At 38.6% G+C, this 13,580-nt stretch overlaps 1 protein-coding gene across 50 annotated transcripts in view; it reads right to left on the reverse strand.

Moving 5' to 3' along the window:
• Nucleotides 1–8,415: 8,415 nt before the first annotated feature.
• Nucleotides 8,416–13,580, reverse strand: part of CLASP2 (cytoplasmic linker associated protein 2) — a 238,037-nt gene continuing 232,872 nt past the window's right edge. For all 50 annotated transcript variants that reach the window (XM_053598615.1, XM_053598620.1, XM_053598627.1 and 47 more), the window contains 2 exons: nucleotides 12,589–12,705; nucleotides 8,416–10,893 (listed from right to left, as the gene is read on the reverse strand). In XM_053598615.1, coding sequence (XP_053454590.1) covers nucleotides 10,807–10,893; nucleotides 12,589–12,705 — 204 coding nt within the window. In that variant the 3' untranslated portion in view covers nucleotides 8,416–10,806. The remainder of the gene's footprint in view (nucleotides 10,894–12,588; nucleotides 12,706–13,580) is intronic.

Here is a 13,580-nt window from a genome sequence, read left to right on the forward strand (position 1 = left end):
CCTCTACATTCAAGGCCCCTCCTGATGAGAGTGGCTAAGATGAAATATCCCCCTTTCTTCAGCTGGCTGTACGGGGCCTGTACATGGCTGTAGGTATGAGCTGACCAGGAATGGCCTCATAGTTGGAGCCTGCGCACTGACCACTCTCTACAGCTGGGCAGCAAAGCCTTTCCGTCTTTTATCCTAATTTCTCCCAAACTTTTCTTCTCCTTTTTAAAGCAAAACTGTGCCCACAACCATGGCATAGAGATACCTGGGTAGGAGAGGAGAAGTAGTATCTACATGCTAACAAACTCTGCCTTATTTTGTCACTAGTATGTATCTTTCTGGATCCAGAAGTACTTTCTGTGAACATCTACTGTATGCTTTCTTTCAAGAGCAGTATGGACAAATGAAACACTCAAAAAAGTTGTCTTAGATATAAGGTTAATCACAAAAGTAAATTGGGCTAGGACTTGGCAAGCAAGATAAATCCATTTGGTAAAGTAAATAGGGATTTTATCCAAATGATAGGGCCTGGAAGGCCAGACCACCCTTTGCTTTTATGTATCCCTCTAAGTCTACTTGAAGTTCTTGTTTTCTTACTCTTCCTGAATGTAACTAATCTACGTTTTCCAGTTTCCCTGGTAGTTTTTTTTTTTTTTTTTTTTTTTTGTGGTTTTTGGCCGGGGCTGGGTTTGAACCCGCCACCTCCGGCATATGGGACCGGCACCCTACTCACTGAGCCACAGGCACCACCCTCCCTGGTAGTTTTGTGTGGTCAGGTGACTGAGTTCTGACTTGTAACTACTTCCAGGATTTTCTATTTCAAATCTCTCATGAGACCCTTTGTGTTCTTTTTTTCCTTATCTGTCATCCAGATACAGACGTTCCCATGGGGGACTGTAAAGCTGTAGGGTCCAAGTGACGATGTAGCTGTAACTACACAAGGCTATTGGATTCCTGGATCCTGCACATGCAGCAGCCATGATCTGCACTTGGCTGAGATAAACCCTGGTTGTATCATGCTGAGGAGATGTGAGAATTATTTGTTATAGCAGTACTGAAGGTAGGATGCTCCACAACTAAAATACTTGGTGTTGGTTGAGATTGTGTTTGGGCAGCAGGAGGCCAGAAATCAAATGTTGGAGGATGGACAGCCCTATAGGGCTGCTGCAAACATTTGCTAAAAATGTCATCTGCTGTAATTTGGAAGATGAATCACCCAAGCCTGTGGAGCTTGTAGTTCTAGGAAAAATGGTTGGGAGATCTGAGTGATAGTATATGTCGGCTACTATGAGATAATTTGCAAGTAGAAATAAACAGGAGTGAGAAAAGGGCATTAACGAGTTAGAAAAGTCAAAATGCAGAAAATAGATTGAGAAAGCCCTCAAAAAACACAGGCCCATTGGTACTGTGTATTAATTCTTGACCTTGTGGCAAAACTAAGATTAAGAGTGTGAATTCCTGGAGGTTAGAAGTGCGTAAGAAAAGAAAAATTACCTATTAGGTACCATGGATACTGTTCAGTGACAGGCACCCTAAAAGGCCAGACCTCACCAATACATAATTCATCCATGTAAGTAAAAACCACTTGTGCCCCTAAATCTCTTGAAAGGTTTTTTAAAAGAGTGTGAATTTCCCGCTCAGGCCAGATAACTTCTATTTATCTGCCATTAAGTTGGGAGAGAGAAAGAGAGAGAGATAATGGTCAAAGGAAAAAAAAAAAATCAAACAGACAAAAACCCACAGCAAAACCCCCAGCTGATTTGAGAATGAAGTCTAAAGAAACTTTTTTAAAATTTGTTTTGTTTTGTTTTGTTTTTTTGAGACAGAGTCTCTCTCTTGCTCTTGCTCTGTCAACCCGGCTCAAATGTAGTGACATCATCAAATGTCACAGCAGCCTCAAGCTTCTGGGCTTAAGCCTCCTGCCTCAACCTCCAAGTAGCTAGGACTACAGGCATGCACCACCATGCCCAGCTAAGTTTTCTATTTTTTGTTAAAGACATGGCCTTGCCATTGCTCAGGCTGGTCTTGAACTCCTGGCCTCAAGTAATCCACCTACCTTGGCCTCCCAGAGTGCTGGGATAACAGGCATGAGCCTCTGTGCCCAGCCAGAATAATAATATATATATATTTAAGACACTTCTGGCAAGTGGACAAATGACTTATTGGTAACTTGAGTCAGGCTAGTGGGTATGTCACCATGATACAACAGACAATTTTATGAGCAAAGGCTGTGTGATTTTGGGATACAGTACTGGAATTCCCAGCATTGAAGTTAATATAGTTGTACATAGATTTCTCACGAAAATGTGTACTGGAAAAAAAGTTGCTAACTAGAAACCATTCAAGGTAGAGTCCATAAACTGCTTAACAATTTCTAAAAAGATTTTAAAATCAAACTACCATGCAATGTTAAAAAAATTAGTGTTGTTTATCATAAATGCCTTCAGATCAGTGCTTCTCAAACTTTAGTGTGCATGTAAATCACCTGGGATCTTGTTAAAAATGCAGATTTCTTACTCAGCTCATTTGAGGCAGGGCCTGTTTTTCTGCATTAATGAGTTTCTGGATGATGCTGTTGCTGGTAGTCCATGGAATAGTAAGATATTACATCATATTAAAGCAGAAATTTCGAAGCTAATAATTTTTCTCTTGTAAAAGTTTTTTTTTTTTTTTGAGACAGATTTTCACTCTATCACTTTGGGTAGAGTGCTGTGGCATCACAGCTCACAGTAACCTTAAACTCCTGGGTTTAAGCAATTCTTCTGCCTCAGCCTCCCAAGTAGCTGGGACTACAAGTGCCCCCACAATGGTTGGCTAGTTTTTTTATATTATTTATTTATTTATTTATTATTTAGAGATAGAGTCATTTTGTCACCATTGGTAGAGTACTGTGGCATCATAGCTCACAGCAACCTCAAACTCTTGGGGTCAAGAGATTCTCCTGCCTCAGCCTCCTGAGTAGCTGGGACTACAAGCTCCCACCACAACACCCTGCTATTTTTTTAGAGACAGGGTCTTGGTCTGGCTCAGGCTGGTCTGTAACTCCTGAGTTCAAAGGATCTGCCCACCTTAGCCTCCCAGAGTGTTGAGATTAAGCAGGAGTCAATCTGACCAGTTTGTACCATCATGGGTCACTGATGTAGGAAGGGGTTTCTGAACTGAAATGTCACTTTCTTTTGACCAAAGACTAATGTTTGTGATGTATAAATGCTGGCTTAACCATGAAGGCAGGGGAAAAGGCAGCCTGTGGGAAGTATATTGAGAAGTGGGAGGAACCAAGGAAGCAGAGGAAAAGAAGCCAGATTTACTTAAGTTTTTGCAGAGACTTTTGTAAACATCAATATATATATATATATTTAATTTAAAAACTTTTTATTTTTCATTTTTTAAATTATTTTGAGACAGACCAAGTCTCATTCTATCACCTTGGGTAGAGTGCCGTGGCATCATAGCTCACAGTAACCTCAAATTCTTAGTTTCAAGTGATTCTCCTGCCTCAGACTCTCAGGTTGCTGGGACTACAAGTGCCCCTCACAATGCCTGGCTAGTTTTTTCTATTTTTATTTTTATTTGATTCATTCATTTATTTTCTTTTTCCTTTTTTTTTTTGAGACAGAGTCTCACTTTGCCACCGTTGGTTGAGTGCTGTGGTGTCACAGCTCACAGCAACCTCAAACTCTTGGGCTCAAGTGATCCTCTTCTTTCAGCCTCCTGAGTAGCTGGGACTATAGGCCCCTGCCACAACACCTGGCTAATGTTTCTACTTTTAGTAGAGTAGGGTCTCATTGTTGCTCAGACTGGTCTCAAACTCCTGAGCTCAAGCAGTCCACCCTCTATGGCCTCCCAGAGTGCTAGGATTACATTGCACCTGGCCTCATATTATATGTATTTATATAAATGAAATTATATTCCACATGACAAATACTCATTCTCTCTCTTTCTCTGAACCCCCTTAATATTCCATGTTTGCAACTTGAATATATCATTGTATTATTACATTTTCCCCACACTTTAAAATCATATATCATTTGCACCTGAATTAGCTTTTTTAGTCAATGTTTTTTGCCAGCATGAATAGTACACATATGGAAGTGTTAATGCAATGTATCTATTTTTAAAGAAAATCAAAGTGTAGCATAAAATATCTACTAATACTATCAGGTTTATAACAAAGTAGTGGTCCCTGCCCCAATCTTCTGTCTCAGGAGATTGCTACCTTCCAAAAGCAGCCACTTTTTAACCCTTAGTGATTTCATCTGACATTCGGTGCTAGACAATAATGGCTTATTACAATGGAAGGTAAGTATTCAACTCTCCACCTATACCTCCTGCCTTATCATAACTATAGCAGCTTTTTGGTTAAGTCGACGTTCATTATTATTGTTATGTATTTTAAAATATTAGTCACAAAGAGATAGTATATTATGATATAGACTTTGTTTTTCATTTGCTTTATTATCTACATTAAGTTACCTACATTAATTCACTTCTCAAACCTGAGAAAATCCCCTCTCAAAGTATCCACTCATCAAAAACTTCTCTCTCATTCTCTCTTTCCCTTGGAGAAAGTGCTTTGCAAATTTTTCTTCTTTTTTTTTCTTTTTAGTAGAGATGGGGGGTCTCACTCTTGCTCAGGCTGGTGTCAAACTCCTGAGTTCAAGCAGTCCTCCCACCTCAGCCTACCAGAGTGCTAGGATTACAGGAGTGAGCCACCACCCAGCTACAAAACTTTTTCTTAGTGTTTTTTTTTTTTTTTTTGGAAACAAGGTATTGTTTTTTTCCTCAGGCTGGTCTCAAAGTCCTGGGCTCCAGAGACCCTCCCTCCTCAGCCTCCAGAGTAGCTGGGACCACAGGTATGTCCTGTTGAGTCCTGCTGATTCAGTGCTTTTAACTTGGGCTGTATTACTACAGAGGAGCTGGCTTTGCCAACTCTTTGGTTTTAAGGCAAAGCTTCTCAAGTGGGCATTACTGACACTTGAGGTCAGACGATTCTTCAATGTGGGGGGCTGTCCTGTGTACTGCAAGATGTTTAGCAGCATTTTTGGCCTGTATGCACCCCATGCTAGTAGCCCCTCTGGCTGTATCCAAGTTGTGACAACCAAAAATATCTCCAGATATTGCCAAATATCCTCTAGGGAACAAAAGTTGTCCCCAGTTAAGAACCACTGCTTTATTTGGAGAATGGAGATGAAAAAACATGTTTCTTGCTTCTGTGAAGTGATCAAACTCTGATTTTAAGTGTCTACTCTGACCTAAATTTTGATAAAAATTAATGTTTTACATTTGACTTTACACTAAAACTAGTAAAAATGATTGTCCAGCAATCTCTTTTTACACTTATTTCCAATAAATAACATATTCACACTTTAAGAGGAAAAAAAATATGAGTCTGCTGCTAACATTGAATGAATACAGGGAGATGGGGGCTGCACATACCCCATGCTGGTTAGGATGGTTTACCAAGAAGCAGCATCCCTGGGCACTGTCCAGCCCCTCCTGCACCACTCTCATTTCTCCAATACCGGATCCACAACTAGACATTTATAGCATACAGACTTTAGGGGTGTTAGGTGCATAGCAGGTGTTCAACTATTTAATAAGTGAATAAAGGATGTCAGAGTCTGGTTAGTAGAGGCCAATGTGTAAAAAGTGGAAGACTCAAACACCTAAGATTTCACATTATATTTATATTTGCGATGTTAATTCTAATCACATTATTTTTCTTCTTAAGTCTCCAGTGGATTTAGTTCACTTAGAATATATTATAGAGTACATACCTTAGAATATTTATTACTCCATCTTGGGCCATTCCCCCACTGGTATCCCATATTCCAGCCAAATCAAACTATGTAATGATGGCTAGTTTGTCGGGGGGAGGGGACACAAGAAGTGATATGTTCAGATTGAAAAACGAAATTCAGCAGTATCACTTTACGGCCTGGTAATTACGCCTGTAATCCAAGCACTCTGGGAGGCTGAGGTAGTAGATTGCCAGAGCTCAGGAGTTCAAGACCAGCCTGAGTAAGAGGAGACCCCATCTCTACTAAAAATAGAAAAACTAGCCAGTTGGTGTGGCACATACCTGTAGTCCCAGCTATTTGGGAGGTTGAGGCAAGAGGATCTCTTGAGCCCGAGAGTTTGAGGTTGCTGTGAGCTATGATGCCATGGCACTCTACCCTGGGCAACAGAGTGAGACTCTGTCTCACAAACAAATAAAAAAACACCCCAAACCCCCAAACTGTCTAACTATACAAGAAAACTTTAAAAATACAAGGCAGTAGCCCAGGTGTGGTGGTTCATGCCTGTAATCCTAGCACTCTAGGAGGCCGAGAAGGGTGGATTGCTTGAACTCAGGAGTTGAGACCAGCCTGAATAAGCGTGAGACTCCATCTCTATTAAAAATAGAAAAATGATTCGGGTGTTGTGGCAGGCGCCTGTAGTCCTTGCTACAGAGGATACTGAGGCATGAGGATCACTTGAACCCATAGAGTTTGAGGTTTGTGTGAGCTATTACAATGCCATGGCACTCTACCAAAGTGACAGATTCTGTCTCAAAAAAAAGAAAAAGCCACTAAAAGAAAGGCTATATCCAAGTTTTCTTGGTTGCAAGGATGCACAGATATTTTTAAGAGATAGAGGGCTATGCGAGTTTTACATTTATGAATATAAATGATTGGTTAAAAAAGTTCATGACATGCCCTAATCTTGCTATTTCATACATCGCTGCCTTGTTACTTTTTACTCCTGTCTGCTTTCTTCATTCTGTACCCACCAATGCATTTCAGACACATTCAGCCTTTATGCTGTTTAAGCATCACCTGTTCCGGCGGCGCCTGTGGCTCAGTGAGTAGGGCGCCGGCCCCATATGCCGAGGGTGGCGGGTTCAAACCCAGCCCCGGCCAAACTGCAACAACAAAAAAAAATAGCCGGGCGTTGTGGCGGGCGCCTGTAGTCCCAGCTGCTCTGGAGGCTGAGGCAAGAGAATTGTGTAAGCCCAAGAGTTAGAGGTTGCTGTGAGCCGTGTGATGCCACGGCACTCTACCCCAGAGCGGTACAGTGAAACTTTGACTCTACAAAAAAAAAAAAAAAAAAAAGCATCACCTGTTCTAGAAAGACTTCCATGATTATACCTTGTGTACCTCCCTCCCTGCCCATCATAGTACCCTTTGTTTCTATCATAGCACTAACCACACAGTATTATAGTTATTTGCTTTTCTGTCTCTTTGAAGGCAGTTATTCAGATATCTATTGCATGGATGAATGTAGATAAATTAGAAATACTGAAAATCTGGTATACACATGTATAAAAAAATTTTATTTTCTTGTTCTATTTTAGATTAACAAAAATTGTTAAACTCAGCTATTTAAGCAACTAGTAGATCCTGAAATAATGACTTTCAGAGATTTGCCAAAGACGAAGGTATTTGTTATAAGCATATTCAGTGATTATCAACAACTCAAGATTATGCTGTAAACACATAGTGGAATACTTTTAGAAGTTAACCTTTTGTAAGAAAAATTAATATATTCAAAAGTATTGTTACATACATGTGTAGAAAAACAGAAGCATTCAAAATGTTTATCACTCTTCTGGTTAACCAAACTTAACGTTTCCTTATGTTTTCAGTCTTGCTATCTTTGTTTTTTTTTTGAGACAGTCTCACTATGTTGCCCTCAGTGGAGTGCTGTTTTGTCACAGCTCACAGCAACCTCAAACTCTTGGGCTTAAGTGATTCTTTTGCCTCAGCCTCCCAAGTAGCTGGGACTACAGGAGCCCACCACAACGCCTGACTATTTTTTTGTTGCAGTTGTTTAGCTGGCCTAGGCTGGGTTCAAACCTGCCACCCTCTCAGTGTATGTGGCTGGCCCCGTAACCACTATGCTATGGGCACAGAGCCTAATCTTGCTATCTTCAAGCGTTCTACAAAATAGCTATACAGGTTACCTCAAGTGGTGATGTCAGAGGTAATTTTTTCAGCTTTTCATTATTGTCCAAATATTCTATAATAAAGATGGATAACTTTGTTAATGGACATATTTTAATAGCTGAATTCTAGACGTTTCTTTTACAAAGCTGCACAACTATACTATTTGCAATAAAATGAGCTAAAATATTAAATATATAAAAGATTAAATTTAAAAACCTCAATTATGAATTTTATAATTTCCTATTTCATTTCTATTTACTATGTTATTTTAAATCAACAATTATAAGCTACACTTGAATTTACCAATAGACCTGGCCTATTAAGACTCCAGTTGTTTACTATATAAGGTATAACTTGATGGTGAGAAGTCAATTTTGACTTCAAAGTTAGTAAGAATCAAATATGAAGGGACACGGCAGACTAACTCCCAATTTGAAGTCTCAGGTTCAAACCAAATATAGATTTTGAAACCCAGAAGAAACAAACATGTTTTATAATCTGGATTTATATGTTTTTAATTAGTTGTGAGCAGTGCAGTAAATGAATGACATTGATAATTAGTTTTGGGGAGCAAAGCGGGAGGAAAATATTTAAGTAGTTTTTTGTGACCATTTTTTAATAGCTGACATCTAAGTATGTTTCTTGAATGAACAAATTAAGGGTATATTGCATATAGTGATTTAAATAATCAATAACTTTCTCATAGTCTTGTCAATTTTACAATGAAAATTGTAAAATTTTAAACATGATTTTTCTTTACATATATTAACTTTCATTGAAACACATTAAACTACACTTTTATTGTGTAGTTAATTCATTTCTTGAGTGCCTGTTGTTGCCAAGTGCTTGATCTAATATTTCAGTTAGAGTTATTATTCGGCTTAAGTCACTCTATTTAGTTGTCAACAATAGTTAAAGCAGTACCTTAAGCCATGGGTCAAAATTAAATCAGTATTTGATTCAAAATGATTACAAAACATACCCAAAGGTCATAGCACATAAAATGCTACTGAGAAGAGTTCAATGTTTAAAACCACTTTCCTTGTTAAAGATAAGCTATAATACATACATGTGTATATAACTATATACATTTGATTCTGGCTACTATTCTTGATAAATCTTTTCTTCTCAGATGCAAATACAAAATTCATGAGAACACCATTGGTACAAGACCTTCTAAACACACACACATACACACAACCTAGTTATAAGTGACTCATTACACAGTGAGGCAGAAAAACTGATATACATTATTAACTTTTTCAAGTAATGTTATGTACAGTTTTATTGCCAGTATATGCACAACAGTAAGCATAGAACTATAAATACACAATGTAATTAACAGTAGAAAACAAAACTGTTACAGGTAAAAGGGAAGGATTTAGAGAAACTATTTTCCTGCTGCTAGAACAGAAACCGAAAAAGGGGAAAGCCTGTGACAAATCATCCATTCAGTATTCTTGTCTTAAATTCTTTACATACATTTCTACATTTCTGCAATTAAACAAAGAAAGTACAGATAACTCTGTAATGATAGCAAACTGCTTTCCTAATAGCTATTTGCCTTTCCAATCAAATTCACGTTATGTTAGGATTAAAAAAAATAGTCAAGATGAGAAATCATTAGTATCCTGGTTCCAAATTGTCTAATTTGGCCTTCACCACAACTGGTTAAGTTTTTAAAGTTTGGCTGCACATGAAAAGAACAGGTGTAGCAAAAGGTGATTAAAAAAAATTGTTAAAAACTAACAGAAAATCACCCTTTAAGTAGATTCCCAAAAGACACGATAGGCAGCAGCTCAGTTAAAAGTATTGTCCCTGAAGAGGTAGAGAATTTGAGCCTATTATACAAAGATAGCCTTGGCACCATCTTCTCTCTCATCAGGATCAATGTTTTCAAGTAAGACAATGTCATGGTAAAAGGAAATCAGGTTCCACCATTTAAAGAAAAGGTGCTGGTCAACTCCCATGTCTCAATAATTAGTTTGTTTATTAAATGAGAAACAGAAGACGGTCAAGGACACACATGCACTTGATTTTCTTTTTGTCTGTTTCTATTAACAAGTTTATTCATAAGTGAATTTGATATTAATAAATACAAAAAAGCATCATTCACAACAAAGATAAACAAACTAAAAAACCTTGCAATAAAACCTTCCATTTCAATATGTACCAAGAAAAAAACAGGCAGATGATTTGGTGCAGCTTTCTTAAGGGATCATAGAAGGGACACGGTTTTAAATAAAGATGGCAAGATTAATAACCAACAAACAATATCAGTTTTAAGGAACTGGCTGATTCAGTAACATGTGTCTTTGAGGTCTTAAGAACACCCCAAAGAAGTTGCAACTAATGACATGTATCACCATCACACCAACAGAGTCCAGCGGAAGCTCAAATTAGTCCTGCTTTGTTGCACATCATTTCAATATTTCTAGCATAGGACATGATACGAAACAAAACTCGAAATAGCAATAAAAATATTATTCTGCAGTTGAATAAAGGCAAAAACATGTTTTAGACTGTTAAACTTTTAAAGCTTTAAGCATTCCTGTTTAACCAGCATTTAAAAAAATTTATACAATTATAACACTGGCAAAGGTCAATGGGAAGACAAAGTACAAATGTGAAATGATGAATTAGAAAATTACTTTGTATTGATCAATTGATGTTAATACTGCTTCTTCTTGAATTTGGAATAACTATCATAAATGTTACATGCAGACTGAGGGTAGCCCTCTGTTACGGAAAATACAAAATGAAACAAAACAAAAAACTAAAAGTGGGAAACAATGGTTAAGTTCCAAACGATGTATTTGAGAATTTTCTTTCATTGAAGAGGGTGGTCTGTCTGTCCTTCGAGAGACCTGGTTCACTTTGATGAGCTTCACTAACTTTGTCCAGAAACATCAGTAGTGGGATCAGCTCCTCCAGAACCTGTTTGTGCACGTTTGATGTAAAGATTCAGTAGCTTCATCTGCAGATTCAAGCCAAACAAACATGTCATTTGAGCCAGCTGCTCTCAATTATGATAAGATGATCATTAAAAAACTTATATACATACATACATACATATGTATCTCTGAACTTTGAATGACAGACTTGAGGTTGGGGTTATTACAATGCCAAGTTATTGCTGATAATTAAGAATTACAAAAAAATATTTTTAAGTCTTAGAGTTTTGCTCATGACCAAGTAGCCTATCATGCCTTTCTAAAACATGTTGTAGTTGATAACATATAAAATACTAAAGTAAACTCAGAAAAAGAAGTCACCATTAAAACAATAATGATAAACATTTAAGCACAACATCCTTTACATTATCTCTTTATTTTCACATTTTACAGTTGAGGAAATCAAAATACAGGATGGTTAAGTTACTGTCTCAGATCACAGCGATGGTCACTAAGTGGGCCAGCCAATTGGGCTTCCAGGATTTGAGACCCTAGACCACCATGCTACTGCCATTTTCATAAGAACGCTTGTGATTTCTCTTGGTCAGTTTGCATTCTTTACTAGTACGAGATTGTGTTTTTATGAAGCTTATAAATCAATGTACATACAATTCTGTGTTCTACTTTTTCATCTAATGTTATTTAGAAATACTTTTTTCAGCCAGGTGTGTTGGTCTGTAATCCCAGCACTGTGGGAGGCTGAGGAGGGAGAATTGCTTGAGCTCAGGAGTTCGAGACTTGCCTGAGTGAGAGTGAGACCCCACTCATAAAAAACAAAACAAAAAACTCAGCAGCTTCCAGCGGCTGAGGCAGCGGGATGCCCACAGCTGGAGTCTGAGGTTGCAGTGAGCTGTGATGTCACTGCACTTGGCTAAGGGCATATGGTGGGACTCTGTCTCAACAACAACAACAAAAAAAAGGCAAGGAAATAAAAAATAAAAAATAAGCAAAAAGTACGGTGCCTGTGGCTCAGTGGGTAGGGCGCCACCCATATACCAAACTGCAAAAAAATAGCTGGGCATTATAGTGGTGCCTGTAGTCCCAGCTACTCGGGAGGCTGAGGCAAGAGAATCGCCTAAGCCCAGGAGTTGGAGGTGTGTGATGCCATGACACTCTACTGAGGGTGATAAAGTGAGACTGTCTCTACAAAAAAAAAAAAAACAAAGCAAGGAAATAAAAATTAAAAAAAAAATATTTTTTAACCTACCTTTTGTCTTCATAACAGTATTCACTGGCTGCCTTTTATTCTGATAAAGCGTTGACTTTTAATTGTTTTTGAAGGTTTGCTTTTTTTGGAGACAAAAATCTTACTCTGTTACCCAGGCTAGGGTATGATAGCATCAGCTTAGCTCATAGCAACCTCAAACTCCTGGGGTTCAAGTGATCCTCTTGCCTTAGCCCCCCAGAGTGCTAGGATTACGGGTGTGAGCCACCATGCCCAGCTGTCAGTTGGCTTTTACAGATAACCACAAGCTGTAGGTATTTTCTCTCACAGATATCTACCAACCACCCTACCAAACTGCTGACTTCACCTGAGTGACAAAATGTTATAGTAGAAACAGATAAAATACAAAACAGGAGGAATAGGGCAAGTTGCAGGATCAAAGGCTTACTTATTAAAAGTAGAGTAACAAATTTACCCTTTACCTCCCCCCTGCAACTAAATTTTGAAGAATGTATCATGGCCACCACCTTTAAAATAAAGGAGCATTACTTACTTTACTGCCAGTGAGCTGACTGAGATGTGGTTTTAGTTCATCACCGATTACTGCATGAACAGCCACCAGGCAGAAGACACAAGCTTTCCGAACACTGCTTTCTGAATTATCATAACCCTAGGGAGAAAAACCTATTGTTAGTACTCCTGTGGGATCTGAGAAAACTACCTTTTCAACAGGGACTGAAGATGCAACTCAAAGATGAGATTTCAAGCATACATAGGAAAGAAAACTCTGCCAACCTAAGTTAACTTTTCAACTTTTTCAGGCATAGACATACACTTCTCTCTTTTCACTTCTCCTGTCTCACCGTCAGCCTAGTGTTATCCCTCTTTATCAAGTTCTTTCTTACTTATCCTGGAAAGTGGCACTTCTGATTCTAAGGCTATCCTCTTTGCCAATTCATTCTTCAAAAAAATCTCCAAACTACCTTTCCTACAGCTAGAAAAAGCTAAACTCTTTTTTTTTTTTTTTTTTTAAGACAGAGTCTCACTCAGTTGCCTGTGGGTGGCGTGCCATGGTATCATAGATCACAGCAACTTCAAACTCTTGGGCTCAAATGATTCTCTTATCTCAGCCTCCAGAGCAGCTGGAACTACAAGTGCCTACTACCACACCCAGCTATTCTTCTTCTTCTTTTTTTTTTTTAAAGAGACAGGTCTTGCTCTTGCTCAGTCTGATCTTGAACTCCTGAGCTCAAGCAATCCACCTGACTTGGCCTCCCCAGAGTGTTAGTATTACAGGTGTGAGCCACTATGCCTGGCTTTTTAAAATTTTTCTTGAGACAGAGTCTTACTCTGTTGTCCAGGCCAGTGTGTGGTGGCGTCAGCCTACCTCACAGAAACTTCCATCTCGTGGACTCAAATGATCCTCCTGTTTCAGCTTTGCTGCTAGCTGGGACTACAGACATGCACCACCTTGCCCAGCTAATTTTTCTATTTTTGTTAGAGGCAGGTTCTGGCTCTTGCTCAGGCTGGTCTTAAACTCCAGAG

This window comes from Nycticebus coucang, chromosome 8 (genome assembly GCF_027406575.1).
Source record: "Nycticebus coucang isolate mNycCou1 chromosome 8, mNycCou1.pri, whole genome shotgun sequence".
In the NCBI taxonomy this organism is placed as follows: domain Eukaryota; kingdom Metazoa; phylum Chordata; class Mammalia; order Primates; family Lorisidae; genus Nycticebus; species Nycticebus coucang.